This window comes from Sebastes umbrosus, chromosome 1 (genome assembly GCF_015220745.1).
Source record: "Sebastes umbrosus isolate fSebUmb1 chromosome 1, fSebUmb1.pri, whole genome shotgun sequence".
NCBI lineage: Eukaryota > Metazoa > Chordata > Actinopteri > Perciformes > Sebastidae > Sebastes > Sebastes umbrosus.
The window spans coordinates 24,905,893-24,922,167 of record NC_051269.1 but is presented as its reverse complement, the minus strand read 5'-3'; the positions used below and the strand labels follow the sequence as shown (position 1 = coordinate 24,922,167).

The 16,275-nt window shown below is 40.2% G+C and overlaps 1 protein-coding gene across 2 annotated transcripts in view; it reads right to left on the bottom strand.

Moving 5' to 3' along the window:
• Positions 1-3,090: 3,090 nt before the first annotated feature.
• The window catches only part of LOC119485726 (metabotropic glutamate receptor 7), a 334,706-nt gene continuing 321,521 nt past the window's right edge, over positions 3,091-16,275 (bottom strand). The window contains exons 10-11 of one of the 2 annotated variants that reach the window (XM_037765486.1): positions 14,276-14,298; positions 3,091-6,165 (exon numbers count right to left, since the gene is read on the bottom strand). In XM_037765486.1, coding sequence (XP_037621414.1) covers positions 14,294-14,298 — 5 coding nt within the window. In that variant the 3' untranslated portion in view covers positions 3,091-6,165; positions 14,276-14,293. The remainder of the gene's footprint in view (positions 6,166-14,275; positions 14,299-16,275) is intronic. The other variant, XM_037765478.1, reaches the window with a different exon arrangement.

The following is a 16,275-nucleotide window of genomic DNA, read 5'->3' as shown; positions in this document are numbered from 1 at the left end:
AATTTTCCACACAGTATGTTAATTGTTGAAGCATGCCTTGCATTAATATAATACATCAGTCTATGTGATTATATGTAAACAACATCAAAGTTGAGTTTCTCTTTGGGACAATTTTAGAGGATTAATATTACCCGAGGGGATCATTAAGACTTTACATTGACATGAAACCAGTTGTGTTCATAAAAGCTGCCGTAAACAAACGTTTACATTTCTGTCTTTTCCATGACCGTCCCTTCCCACTGCTGTACAATTACTCTCACTCTTCTTCCCTCGTCCCTCACCCCCTCTATACAGTAAGGGTTCTCTGTCTCTGAGCCTCTTTCTGAGCGATAAGCTATGATGGGGAGTGTGTGGATGCTGTGTGGATTCACATAACCAACCTTCAGTGTCCAATTAGATTAGTCGCCGCCAAACCAATTATTGTAACTGGGAGGGGGGATGAGACGCCAGTAGTCGTATTAGTGCTCTGAACATGCTGACAAAGCTCTTCAGTAGCCACTGCAGTGGAAAATGCTGTCTTTTTTTTGCTAACATAATAATAGAAAAAAAGTTTTTGAACTAGGAACAAAAATAAAGTGTAGAGAAAATTTGGGTGGAACTGCAACCTTTGGCATTAATTAGTCTGAGGATCTGGAATGCATTTCCTATCCCGAGAAAACCACACTTGTAAGCAAAAACTGGATGGAAGCGAGAATCACTGTGTCAGATTAATGTGTTAGAATACTTATTATAGTGCTTTTCAAGCAACTTTATGTGCACCAAACTCATTCTGACAAAGGAATCTACTATCTGGTAGTGGTGTTGACTCATTTCCAACTATGTTTAGGGTCATTTTATTACCACATCAGAGCTTATGTTTTTACCACCGACGGTTTGTCAACAAGATTTTACAAAAATAGTATTTACACAGTAAAAATCACTGGGTTTGGGTCAATATAACACCAATGCAATGCTGGGTTGACTTTACCCAGTGCCAATGGGTTATTTCAACCCAGCGTTAGACACAACATGTTTGACGTTAATACTGTAAAAAATGTCCAAAATAATGTGACTTTCAAAACTGCAAGAGTAGATTAGTTCAAAACCATATTTTAGTTTGGGTAACTATTCTAACAGTAAAAAACACTGGTGAATTGTAACTATGTACAATTACCCATGTAATGTATTTTGAGATACTTTACCTGAGTATTTTCATTTTGTGCTGCTTTTACTTCTACTCATCTCAGAGGTAAATACTGCACTTTTTACTCCTAACATTTATTTGACACATATAATGCTCCAGGGATGAAATATTTTTGCAGGCCAATAAGGAAGTTATTGCCCTGGGTTCCTTCAACAAAAAGCCAATGGGATTTTTCCATTGGGTTTTGGATTATTGCAGAAAATAAGCTCTGTGGCAAACAAACGTTTATGATACTTAAACGTTTTGTTCATCAAGATAATCTTCACAAATAAACCACTTTTTTTATTTTTGAAGCGTGAATGCAATCGCCAGAAGTAAAAAGCTAACGTTAGGCTATAAACGAACTACACTACAGACACATGAATGTGAGTATACACAACGAGGCTGTAATAGTGGATGAGTCGCCGTGATGACGTTAAGTAGTCTCATTTAACCACTTGTTAGCAACAGCCTTTTTTAAGATACAATTATAGGCTTCACGAGTGGGATAGTTATTGGTGTATTTTATGTCATAGAACAAAACGTTAAAATCTCTTCACTTTGTGTTAACCACAGACTTTATTTCAGGCAACTAACTAAAAACTAATTAAAAAAACCCATTGACTTCCAGACGAAGGAACAGTAAGTTCTAAAATGCTAACTCATTTCCGGGTTTTAGGACCGATTCCTGTAGCACTCAATGCAGCCAGCTGCTTAGCTGACCGTAAAAGAAGGAGGAAACCAAGGTCAGTCAGACATTTCGGATAGCGGCTGTACTACCAGAGGCTCTCCCACTGTGGAGATGTGCCAGTATAGTTAATTCAGCGTTTCCGTTCCTCAGCCCTGGATATCTACTGAAGCTCTAAATAAATCACAGGTATCCACAGGACCATGTGTTGTGATTATAGCCTAATGAACTTTTTTTGTAGCTTAAATGTGTGTTGTTGTTTTTTTACTTTAGTATTTATATATAGAATTTTTTCTTCATCCGTTTTAAAAACATAATGCAGAAATATGGACTTGCATTTATATAGCGCCTCTCTAGTCTTCCAACTACTCAAAGTGATTTACAATATATATACTGTATATATTAAAAATATTTACTCAGAGTACATTTTAACTGACATACTTTTTTTTTTTAACCTGAGTATATTTTATCCAACTAATTCCACTTTTACTAGCATACAATATTCGTCCTGCCCTGGATGCCTCTGGACCACCATGTTTGGCAGATGGCCAGTGTGAGCAAAACAGATGCACTCATTTAACAGAGCTCCCTCTCCTCTCCACATTTATTCTGCCCATGTAACACCAACTTATCTCAATGTGAAGGGTAACCATTTTTAGAATATATAGCACAAAGGGCCAGGTGAGTGTGCAGAGTTATCTGTGCCGCCATGCATTCAGGATCTGTAGGTTTTGTTTTATTGATGACATTCAATGAAAAACAAGCTTCTTAGGAATTGAGATCGAGTGGCTCATTTTCTGAAAATCACCCATGCGGTTGAGTTTTTTTTTTTTAAATTCCCAACAGTTTCTTCAATGCCTATTTTCTCCACAAAAGCAACCATGCTAAATCTCAGTTAGAGCAAATAAAATGAAGACAAGACCATTTTTTTCAGGCAAAGATCACACTGGTTTCATTGTTCCAGTGACTGAGGGCTGAAATAAATCACATATCTCTCAAGGCAAATCAAGTGAGTAAGACACGAGCACCAAACTGCGTTTCCTCAGGGAATATATATAAAAAAATAACCAAATGTTTTTTTTTATTTCATGTTGATACATTCTTGGACAACACCACAGAATAGTTGCATGAGTGGCCAAATGTAAATCTCTCCCACAACATTGGCACATAAGCAGCAAGGGCAACATGAATATACCTAGTACAAACAGTAGAAAACATACATGCTTCCTTTTTTTTTTTAAACAAGTATTTTTTTTTTTTTAAATATATATTCATCTTTTTCTCCAATTCCCATAGTTTCCAGGAAAATAAGAAACCAATCAAAGCCATATTCTGCTGTGTGAGAAAGTATCAGTGAAATAAAGAAACAGAAAGGAAATCAAAAACAGTACAATTCAGAGCAGACAGGTGGAATCAACTGTGTTGTGAGAATTTCATTATTTGAAACTTTTTTTTTTTCTGATTCAACATCGAACATATCAGGCATGCATTGACAACCTCGACATCAACACCTTTTGTTGTATCAGTAGTCCAGTGAAGTCTGGACCCATTAGGTTCTTTTTAAGTCGGCTACAACACAGTTAAGGGTCATCATCATCATCATCATCATCATACACCTACAAAATACTGGAGAAGTCATCATGTATGTGCATGTGGAGAAGGAACACACATGTTGGGATGATAATGCTTTCATCATGGGACCACAAACATTTCAAACAGTTCAAACAAAAAAGCCTTTAAAAACACGCCTGTTTTTCTTTTTCTTTTTGGCTTTGTGTCTGCGGCCTGCTGAGGAATCTGATATTTACCACGTTGCTGACCTTTCAATAGAAAGCAAATCTCTGATGTTTTGCTCGACATCTCATCTTTTTTTTGGGTTAGCCATGCAAAGTTCACAGCCCGGATTTATTACAAGTTTCTGAGAAAACGGGTACCTTCAGATCTCATTCCCAGTCACATAATTAAGAGAACACTGGAAGCAACCTGGTCTTATATCCACATTCCTAATCGTACATAGTTAATGCCCCTGAAAACATGGCTTCAATTCTAAGTGTTTCTTTAAAACAGAGGCTTTTAAACCCTGAGGAGAGACATAGTGAGGTAAAGATACAACACAGTCTCACGGCAGTTTGTGAACTAGTCCTGAAATTTAAACTTTTTGATTTGTGTACACAGACACAAATTTCTCCTTTTTTCGTGATGCTCAGCACGACTTTCAACAACATATTTTTGGTGCTTTTTCCTAAGAAATTCCAGGAAAAGATCGCGGTTTGGGTTAAAATAACTCCGGAAGTGCCATAACTTATGTACGGAAGTTACGTGAAAACACTACTTAGTTAGGTTTAGGAAAAAAATCGCGGTTTGGGTTAAAATAACTCCAGAAGTGCTGTAATTTAAGTACAGAAGTCATGTGACAAATAAATCAACTTTGTTGCAAAGTCCTGTGTTTTTTGACCCACCCATTCATCCTGACCTCCTCCCTACGCAGTGGTCGTCGCTCTCTATACTTCATAATTACATGGATTACATACAAATTGCTTTTGTGCTGACATCAAGAAAAAAAATTGAAATTTGTGTCTCTGTACGCAAATCAATACATTAAGTTTCGTGACTATTTAACGAACTGCTGGGCGACTGGGCTGAAAGATACCGTGTGAGGTGAGTGGGACGTATGCATGCAGGCGTTTGTAACAACAACAGGAAGTTAGTTATTGTATTGTACACTATTGTTTGTCAGCAGGTGGAGCTGCAGCAGAGACACACAGATCATGGAGGAGATTAAGAGACTTTTAAATTACAGGGAAATGATTTAGGAGCTACACACACACACAAGTTTATCCCTGTGACGGAACTTTGCCAAACAGGCTTAAAACAGATAATAGAGATGATAAAATTCAGGTTAAAAAAACAACATAGAAGATGGCAAGACAACATACATAATTAACACCTATTAAGCCCCACAAATTCCCGATTCTGGGTTTCCTGTCAGCACTTCAGCACCCTAATTGCTACAATGTAAATCAGACATCACCCTCTTTCTCCGAGTCATAACTGAGTCAAATTTAAACACACACACATTATACACTTATTATTAGATTCAGTGGTGGTTAGACTTTCTGGGGATATCATTAACGTTAATGTCCATTACAAATAAATGTCCATAAATCCACTTAGAATTCATAGAAACAAAGACTCTCCTTATAACTGCAGAACTTGCCTGAGAATTATCACTTTTTAGGTTTTATTCAGTATCAAGTAATCCAGTGATAGTTGTCCACATACATGGCTACACTGCAAACAGGAGCTGCTAAAAGATCATTCAGCATACTTTTAATGGAGACTATTTGACTTAATTGACAAATATAGGCAGCGTTTTGAGATCCCCTGTACTTCAGCATTACACTGTAGGCCTAATCTAAAGTGTTAATGAAAATAGTGTTTTCATGTAGGATCCCATCACTCATAGCAAGAAGCTGATTGAGAAAACATGTTTTCAGGGCCTTTAAGGACGTTTTAGTGGCAACAATCAGATTCCAGGTGGCAGCGTGAGCAAAGCCCTCAAAATCTCTAAGCGAAGAATATGGCTTTAATAAAAAACAATGTGCATCCAAGAAGCAAAGAGCAAAATAGATTCATCATCGACGTCATAACCATCGTCGCCTTTGAAAGAAAACAAAAAGAAAAGAAACAAAACCAACAACCAAAGTAACATATAAGCCATAAAGAACCACACGCGGGAGGACGGGTTGGAAAACTTGCAGTTTGGAAGTACATTAAAAGACAAGAGGAGGCGGGCTCCGTAGAAAGGTCACGTCAGGCCGAAACGGCGGCTTGGTTTGACATCAACGGCAGAGAGAGATCAACATGGAGCTCCGTGAGGCTGCAAGATGTCCGTCATGTTTGTTGTCAGTACCATCATCATCATCGCCGCCTCACAAACAAAAATACTCTGGATTTATTTTTTTAATTTACTGAACATCCTCACGTCTTGTCTTTCTTTGCTTCCTCGGGTCTCTTTGACGGACTGAATGTGTGTGTGTGCCCAAAGTCTTTGCCCAGAGGAAAGTCCCACAAGGCTTTGCTTCAGAATCTGAAAGTCTGTGGTTGGCAATGAAGCACATGAGACCAAAGAACTAAACAACAAGAAAAAAAAACATACTTCTCTCCTTTCTTTTTTCCTTCACTTTTCTTGTTTTTAGCCAGCGGGGCAGGAAACCAGACATCTCCGACTATCACTCTCTTTTCAGTCTCTCGCTCTGATGCCGTTAGATCACAAGGTCGTTGTAGCTCACAAATTTCTTCTTTGCTGCTGGACCTGAAAAAGGAGAGACAATGGACAAAACAGAGATGAGCTTCAGTCCTTGTGGCTTTCTCTTTTAGCTGAAGGTTAATGTTGTGATCGAGGTGAAATGAGAGTTAATGGTAGACGTAAATTAAATGATCCCAAAGTTTTAAAAGAAGGCTTGAATTATGAACTCTCGAAGAGTGATGATAGTGCAGTTTGGAGTGTTTGCAATAGCCCTGTCTTCGAAAAATTATGTTTCCATAAATTGCACTGTGAATTACGATTCGGGGGAGACTTATTTTGTCGCAGATTACGTTTGTTTTTGACATTTCGCAAATATGTTTGTAATGATAGACCGCGGAAGTCCGCATACTGTAGGGAGGAGGTTGGGGTGGTTGATGGGGCAACGAACACTGGACTTTTGCCCTGGAGACCCAGCCCATTCACAGGAAAAGGCGTATGCCATGATAAATGCGATTAGTGTGCAACAAGTACGCTTTTCTTGACTTCCACGTCTTTTGTACGCCATGTATCCTGTACTGACTGCAATGTAAACGCATCCATGTATAAATACTACGCCATGAGCTAGAATGACCACTTATGGTGGGTCGGTTGGGAAGTGAGTGGGCCCAACAAACAGCGGACTTTAAAACAGGAGACCTGTTTTCGAGACCGTTGTTGAACGGTGGTTTGTTTTGTAAAATACATTAGTGACGCTTGTCATGTCTTTTTTGTTGCCGTTTGTGACGTGTCCATAGTTGTTTCCATACGTAGTACGTGTTTTACTTGGTTTACTTACTTATATTAAGCCTAACCATGACGTTTTCCCTTATCTTAAAGATAGGGACGACAATGTTGGAAAGCTAGCATAATTTGAAAGTAGCATATCCTCAGGAGCTTCGTCTAACCTTCTTGCGTGGACCTAACTGCGGACGTTTGAGCGGCATGTTAATGACACGCAAAGAAGCAGCGTACAAATGACACACAAAATCACTAAAATGCAAACTCATGACAGGCGGAATTTCCGTGTAATGTTGTGGTATTTATACGCCTTCCCGTGATACCGCGTTGGGAGACCACTGTTTTTTTGTTTTTTTACTAAACCTAACCAAGTAGATTAGTTGCGTTTTTGTTTTGTTTAGTTTAACTTTACAGCGTTAACTCTGTGTTTAAAACTGTGCAAAAGTGCGACCGTAATACCGCAGAAAAAACATGTCCCTGGAAACGTAATTCACAGTGCAGTTTAGATAGGAATGCAATTTTGTAGGAGACAGGGCCGGTGTGCAGTGTCTGAGATGACTGACAGCACAGCTTCATCACTAAGAGAATCAGCTTCTCTTCTTTTATAATTCCGTGCAATGTGGGGATGGGATGTTTACTCAGTATAGAGTAATTCAAAAGCAAAAGCATCTGCAGCAGAAGAAAAAAAAAGGAAAGAAAATCCAAATCTATCTGAGAAAACTTTCAGCTCCTGCAGAACAAGAACCTTTTGTTAAGAGCCATATTTTAAATCGCAACAACCAGCACAGATTGACCAGAGAATAAGCAGCCCGTTCTCATTCCCAGGGTGTCAAATACCGATGTTTTGTCACTGCCATTGGCGTTCCATACTTATTGAACTTATTGAAACCTTTAGCGCTGGTATGTGACGCACCAGGCTTTTCATTAACTATAATGTAAACCCATCCGCGGCTCAGAGAAAGTGCTGTGGTGACATAGTTTAAAGAGTGAAAAGACACACAGGGCGGGCGGGAGGGAGGGGAGGTGGTCCAACAACCACAAGGCTTTCATCCAGGAGACCAATGTTCGTGTCCCGTGTTGCAACGTCCAGGGTGTGACCTGCAGGGAGCCTCCAGAACCTGAACTTTCAAGATCAAACACTGACTGGTGGAGCCTTTGCTCAAATTGCGCTCCGATGCCAATGGAAATTGAATCATTCTGCTGCAATGAATATCAGCGTGGGCAGTTTTTGTTGGATGCTGTCGTCGACGCCACTTAACCTCGAGAGAGAGTCTGTGTGCGTTAGCATGCATGAACGTTTTTCTCCTCACATGCACAGAGGTGTGCTGGAGACCTTCTTCAGTTTCCGGAAGATAAACTGAAATTTAAAGAGGACCTATTATGCTTATTTTCAGGTGCATGCTTGTATTTTAGGTTTCTACTAGAACATGTTGACATGCTTTAATGTTCAAAAAACTTTTTGCTTTTCTCATACCGGCTGCGCTGCAGCACCTCTTTTCATGCTCTGTCTAAAACACTGTTTACAAAGCCCAGTCTACTCTGATTGGTCGGCTGGCTCACTGTTGTTGTTTGAGTGCGTGCCAAACTAGCCTTTATGCAGATATGTTACTTGGTGACATCACCACATTACGGAAAAAAAGGCAGGACTTAAAGCAAGACATTTCAGGCAGTTCAGGAGCATTGTTTCTGTGGGGGAGAGTAACTCCCTTTGTCATGGACTTTGGGCTTTGTAAATTTAGTTTACACATTTATTTGTTGAGCATTATTCAGTTGGTTCTGTGTGCCTGCAGCGAGCATTTATGTTGGTGTCGTCGACCAAATCATCAGATTGCTTCTGAGACGTCTATGAGCCGATTTCCACCAAAATACAGCTCTCTTTGCGCCGCCTGTCAGAATTTCAAGGTCGAGGCTTGTGCTGGTCGTTGTGGCGATATGAAAATAAGACCCTCAGATGTCAAATGAGCAGGTAGAACAGGTGGTATATGCTCCTTTTAGTTATGACCACCTTCCTATCTCCCCCTTGCAGCTGTACCTAACCCTCCCCCCCTTTACTGGACACCACTTGGCCCTCGGTGTTCATCCAGTGACGAATGGCTTCAAGCCAAAAGCCCATCATCAATCATGGCAGGGAGATAAAAGAGAAAATGGCATAATATGCATATTAAGGCCTGAAAGTGTCAGTGAACCTCCCTGACTTTGTCATAATGTGTCGTCTTCACAGAGAGAGAAATCATTAGAGTCTGACAGGCCCAACTGTCCAATCAGGACTGTGTTATACATCCCTGAGCAGTATACTGACAACAAGCTCAATTTATTGGATTGACAGATTGGTGACAGCCATTTACATCCTACAGCCTGAGGTTGGGATTTGAGAGGATTTGTATTAAAACGTGTTTTTTCTCTTGAGGTGTTTAGGATGAACAGGGGAAGATGGAGGAAGATTTTATACTTTATACTGCTGCTCCACTACATTTATCTGACAGCTAAAGTTAGTTACTTTTCAAATTAAGTACAAAAACTGAAAACAGATTTATGTATCAGATAGGGCTGTCAAAGTTAACGTGATAATAACAACTGGTAAATGCAAATTTGTTTTAACACCACAAATTTTGTTTACGCATTAGCGCAATCGATCTTTCAGGTAGAAGTGTTACAGTGAAGATACTGGCAAATATATACATACATTTGCATAAAGCAGCATATTTGCCCACTCCAATATTGATAAGAGTATTAAATACTTAAATACTAAATACAAATCTCCCTTTACTTGACTAGTTTCTCTACATTTTGAACAGATAAAAAAAGTGTGATTAATTGCGATTTACTATGGACAATTATGTGATCAATTGCGCTTAAATATTTTAATCGATTGACAGCCCAGTATCAGAACTTAGTTTCTTCTTATTCTCTCCCATTAATCATCTCACGACCACTCCCATTTATCTGGTGACTCTTTGGAGGGCCCTGACCCCTAGGTTAGGAACCACTGGACTAAACTAGCTAACTAAAATAACATGCTGATAATACTTACAGTAGGCGTACACTTTTGAATGACTTGTAATTGTCAGGGTAACAGGGGGAGGGATGCAATTGCGGATCAGGGGAATCTTAAAGTTAATCCCAAAGGATAACCACTAAAATCGCAAGCGATTCAGAACATAGCAGCAGCTGACTAGAACATAAATGAATGAAAAGAACCAGTGAAGGCAGGCCACACAGACTCCAGCTCTGAGATGAAGCTAAATGGTGAGTGAATCTCACAGATAGGTTCACATGGTACTTCTGCAGATTCACACACCAATATAGAGATAGAGCAAAAACAGGACAGCACTCTCACTACCTCTGACAAAGAGACAATGAGTCAGAATCTGAGCACTGAAACCAGCGGTACATAATAGGCTTCAACCACCTGATCCTCATCAGGGACAATTAGGCTCCACAGCTGGCTCTGCTCAGAGATAATTAACCCAACCAGCCTGCTGAGTGGCAAATGACCCTCACAGTAATGGAGTGTTTTTAAATATAAATCTTAAAATGTCAATGTTATTTTACTCAGTATTAAAGAGAAACCAATAAAAAACAAATGCTCTAGATAAAATAATAACCATTACGTAAATTATAAAATCTGTAGATATTTAAAATCAAAATTCCTCCTGGAGGCATCTTACTGGGAGCAGGACAACCAATTAGGTTATTTTTTGTAATCATTGTAAAGGTGCTAAATTTGAAATTCAGAGCATATCTATTGCCTCCTCGGTATTAAGCCAAAACCCAATGAAAAAGATCCCTTTGGCTTTTTGTCGAAGGAACCACGACGATGCTAACTTCCTGGTTGGCCTACAAAGATACGTCATCCCTGGAACACTCTATTTACGCGGTTGCATTCATATTGCAGTAAAACACATTACTTGTCGTATGACACGGCAAAAGCAAGTTCCTATTGCACACGAAATGACTTGCGTCATTCATACGCCATTTAGTGCAACCGGACTATTAGAAACATATTTCTGATACATCAAAAACAAGCATAATCCGCATATACAGTATATACAAAATATCTTTCCTCGAAACATGTTTCACAATGCAGATTCGTTTTATGGGAATGAAATTTTCAGGAGACATGGCTGCACCAAGCCCCCAGGAAGTGCCCCAGGCTTTGAAGCAAATTTACGTAGTGGCCAAACAGTGTTACTACAACCTCTAAGTCCGTCACGTGATGCCATCAGGCCCAAAAATACTTTTTCTCATAGATTTATATTGGGAAAGAGACGTCTGTAATTAAGCAGATCATTTTTTTTTGGGTAAACTTCCCCGTACAAACACGTTAATAGTCCTTATTTAAATCCTTAGGACCTAAAAGTTGCAAAATGCACTAATAGTTGAATCCAGAGTTATTTCCCTTCCTCCGTTCATGTGAATGAGACCCAGACCAAGGCTGCAGCGAGGGCTGGCAGGCGGAGTTAAAGGAAACGCTACTGCGCCTGTTCTGGCCCAATGGATGCGGAAGATCGTCGGATGATCCGGGTATTTTATCACTCGGCAGTGGAGTCAATTTAGCTTCATGCGCCACTGAGCAACTCTCATAGGAATAAATGGGATCCAGCACTGTATCCAGTTCTCTTTATACATCCACGGGCTGCACACACAGAGGGAGAGAGACTTAAATCTCTGCTTGGGTAGACATTACTCCACTATATCTTTACATTGGAAATAATAGTTTGCTGCTCTATTAATGCTCTGAATATCATATAGAGAACCTTTAAGAACTACATTTAATTCTCTAAATTGCCTTTCTTTATACATGGAGAGGCATCTTCCCACATCTTCCCCTGTGTACACGTAGGATATTTGAATATAACAGACACATTTCTTTGGGAATATTTTGCAACCGCTTTGCTCTATTAGTTTACTTTTATTACATTTTTATTTTCAGGTGAATTCATTTGTTGACATTTTAAACTCACTGCTGCTGCACTCCTACATTCATTCCTCAAAAAAGGATTTGAAGCTAGTGTCACATGTACGTTAGAAAGGCTAATCCCCAAAGAAATACATGTAGCAGAAATACTTCACTGCTGCTGGCATCCGGGGCAACGCTAAGAAAGGGGGTGAGATTTGCGAATACTTCTTGTATAGGGATTGTTTCTGAGAGCAGCCAGGGCCATATGAGTGTTAAGAGATATATAGAAGCCTTTGTTGTATGAGAATCAGCTTTTGAAGAAAGGCAGAGAGGCCTTATAAGAGCAGAATCAAAGAGATTTGGCCTTTGAAGAGCGACTGAAGCCAGAAGAACGGCGAGAGATAGAAGTCTTTGTTGTCGGGGAATCAGCTGTAGGAGCAGAGAGGAAGGAGAAGGAGAGAGGGCCATGAGTGCAGAGAAGTAGAAATGAAGCCATCATAAGTGACTGAGGGCTATTACTGGTGAAAGAAAAGGGGGGGACAGCGGCAGCAGGTGAGGGGAGGCGAGAGAGCGAGATTGAAAAGAGAGAGGATTTAAAAATCGAGTGAGGGGGAAAACCAGTAAACCTGAGGCTGAACGAGTTTAGAAAGAGAGAAATGGAGTGAGAAACGAGGGGGGAGTGGACAGATGGCTCTGCATGTCTTCAGGGAGTCATGACTGAGCTGCAGTCTGCCAACGACGCTCCCGTACTGCTGTGTCTCCTCTACCGTGAATTGACTCTGAATAGTAAAACACGCTGTGCTCCAGAGTCCCTGCAATCTTGATAACACACCGGGAAACCCCCCAACAACAACTGATCGAGTGACTGATGAGCCGTGATCATCAAGATCCCAGAGGCAGGTTTTCCTTTCAGAGTCTTAATTATTTATTGGTGAGACTCAAATACACCAATGAACAAGGATATGTGCAGATCTTTGGCATTTGAAAGTCAATTTCAAGTATCATAAGTTTCATTCCAAATGTAGCGCAAACAATTCCAGAAAATCAAAATAAAACATGAATGAATTTCTTGTTTCTATCCACTACTGTGGTGTGAAGATGACTTCATTGGTTGATGGACGATGGTGGAGCTAATTCTCCTGTCGGTGCCATTAAACCACCACAGAAGAAGAGGAGGACACAACGAGATGGTGTTATTAGAAGAGCTCCAGTCAAAGCTCAAATGATGGAAAACCATGTGGAGAAAATGATGGAAATATGACATTTCTCTTTGTTTCATGTATTAATGTGAGGAAGGTTACTAGTCTCCTCATCGCTCAAACCGATCTAATGTTTACAGCTCTTCATTCTTCATGTACGTACATCATCATTTATTCACTAAAGTGCAACGCACATTGGTGCTGCAGCGCAGTTGCGCATCATATGACGCACGTCAAGTGCCGCCCCTAGCACCGATAGGAAGTGTTGCTCTGATGGCCTATCCTTTCCGAAAATGCACACTCGCCGTGCAAGAAACAGAAGCACGTGGCTAACATCGCTAACAGTCGGCTAACATCGCCAAGAGTCTGCTAACATCGCTAAGAACTGACTAACATTGCTTTCAGTCGGCTAAACGTTGCTAAGAGTCTGCTAACATTGCTAACAGCCTTCTAACATCGCTAAGAGTCTGCTAACATTGCCAAGAGTCTGCTAACATTGCTAACAGTGCTGCCAGGAGTAAGCAGCGGCTTAAATGTCGAGAGTTGTCCCCCCCAAACACACACACACACCACTTCGCTCTCTCTCTGCCTTCACTTTCTCGTTCATTAGTTCTGGTTCCTCTGGTCAAGGTTGTCTGATGATGAAACAATGCATTTTATCACATGTGACATAAGCAGTTTGAACTCATCCAGGTGTCTCCACTGTGTAGAGGGTTGTTACGGTGATTAGGGCACGATTGGGCCGGATCGACTGGAGAAACAGCGGCCGAATAAAGATGCTGCAACCCCACCTTAACCCCACGTTAGCCCTGCCTGTACAGGATCCACAGAGGAATATCTCAACAGGTTCGTCCTCTCTCTCACGATATCACTCACAAGTGTTGGAAAAGGGATTGCCACATGCACAGTTTAATGCACTGACGAGTGCAGGAGCAGTGCAATAAAATCGGAGGTCTTGGGGGTCAAACGCTGTTAAAATGCCACCCAAAATAGCAGGCACGCAGCAGCAGAGACAGACTGTAAATCTGCCACTCAAATGGTCATATTATACTCATCTCTCCCTCCTCATGTAAAAGTTATGAGTCAATTGAAAGATGGCGATAAAGAGCTGTGGAAGTATACTTAACATTCCCTCCACACACTCCCTCCTCTCTCCCACTCAAACGCATTCCCCTTATCTCTCTCTCTCTCTCTCTCTCTCTCTCTGGACCGGCTCTCTCCCCATCTCCTCAAACCTCCAGAAGAAAATGGATCAAGGTCAGGACGGCAAAGCAGAAGTAGAAGATTAATTTGCTCTTACCTCTGATAAATTATGAAATTAGCCTGTCAGGGGGAGAAAAACATTATTTGGTGAGTTGTCCCTGAGAGCCCCAAAGGGAATCCCACTGCGAGGTGGTAATTTGATCACATGCCATGTAATTTCAATTTGTGCACTTTTTATTTCTGGGAACATTCAAGTTATTTTTTAAAAATCTCTTTTATTGCAGTTCTGATTTCCTGTGGAGCATGAGCGCAAGTTTTGTGATTTTATTTTCATTTCAAAGAACATTTGCATGCATGCTTTAATTTTGCAATTTTGCATGCTTGTCTTTGTTTTGGAAATTCAGCATAGAAGAAGTTATGGATTGAGCATCACAGAGCTAGATGTGGGAGGTTTATAGACACTAAATTTGATGTCTATCCCAGATGTGCCATATGTAAATCTTCATGTGATGTTGTTCACACCCAAATAACCTTCAATACAGAAACAACATTTGATTTCACAAATCCTCATTGAACATAAGCAATGAGACATGCAGTGTATAAAGAGTGTATAACCTAATTATGGGATTGAGGTGACAGCTGAGTGGGTGTTTTGTGGAAGTCATTAAAAGAAGACACCTCAATGTCTTTGGCCCTGTCTACACGTAGACGGATATTTTTAGAAATTTTCCTCTACAAAAAAAACTGAGTATTTCGGAAACGATCTCCTCAATTCGTACATACAGGTTGTTGCTTTGTGTAATGAGTAACAACAACATCGGCGAACTACCGGTTTGCTTAGGGTTTTTTTGTTTGCACTGCTAGGTTTAATCACTACTTTACATCTAACTTAGTATTGCTGCACCACTTCACGGACATACGGCTGCACCCAATTCTATCATAAGCACCTTGTAAGGTGAAGCTAAGCAGCAACTCCAGCTCCTTGTCCGTTTACACGAGTCACAATTCGCCATAGCACCTTGGGCCGTGTACCAGAAACAGTTTAAATAAATAGGTAACAAATATGTATAAATAAATAAATAATCAGCTACTAGTTATAATTTTGTTTGATTTGTTACTACCGCCAAAGGAAAATAAGCTAACTATGCATGCTCAGAATCTTCTTCTCTAATATTTGACGTATCGTTGAAGAAGCCTTCATCGCCACCTACTGGCCCAGGTTTGTGTGTAGAAGGTAATCCCTAAATTGCGAAATGGTAATTGTTTGGCATTGGCCTCGAATGGTAAAGGTTAGGCATTAGCCTCGATCGGTTAGGCATTGACCTCGAATGGTTATGGTTAGGATAGGTCGTCGGGCAGCGAGTCTCGCAAGAGTTTTCACATGTTTTTGCAACTTGTGGGTTTACCTTCTAGACACGACCCTGGTGATTTGATTCGTTTTTGCGTTCTAGTGTGGACAGAGATATTTTGTAAAAAGAAAGTCATGTCAACAGAATTTTTACTTTAAAAAGAGAGGACATTTTTTTTCAAAAATATCTGTACATGTTTAGACAGGACCGTTTTCCTGCACCTTAAGACACCTTTTTAGCCTATAGAATTCTGTTTGTACAAAGATTAACATCAGTGGAAGGGCTCCCATAATAAACTCCTTTCATATGAATCAACCTCTATCAATCAATCTGTAAGAAGTTAAGTTCATATAGGCTACTACTATTTGTTTTCCCAATTACATTTAGTTGGGAAACATCTTATATCTTGTTTGTTTAATCTGTACAAAAATCTAAGTGTGCTGGACTGTTTCTTGGATTTTGTTACCTTTCAACAGAGTCAGGTTAGCTGTTCCCCCTGTTTCCAGTCTTTATGCTAAGCTAAGCTAAGCGGCTACTGGCTGTCGCCTCATATTGAACATACAGTCAGTGAAATCAATCTGAACATCTAACTCTAAGAGGGACTCCTTTTATTTTAAACTACTTCAGGTGTTTCAGTGCCTCAGTCCAGGAAATAAGACCTAAAACAGTGCTGGCACAGTATTACATCTCATCCATCAAACAGCCACATTAAAATCCAGTTAGTTCAGGAGGTGAAATAAATATATGG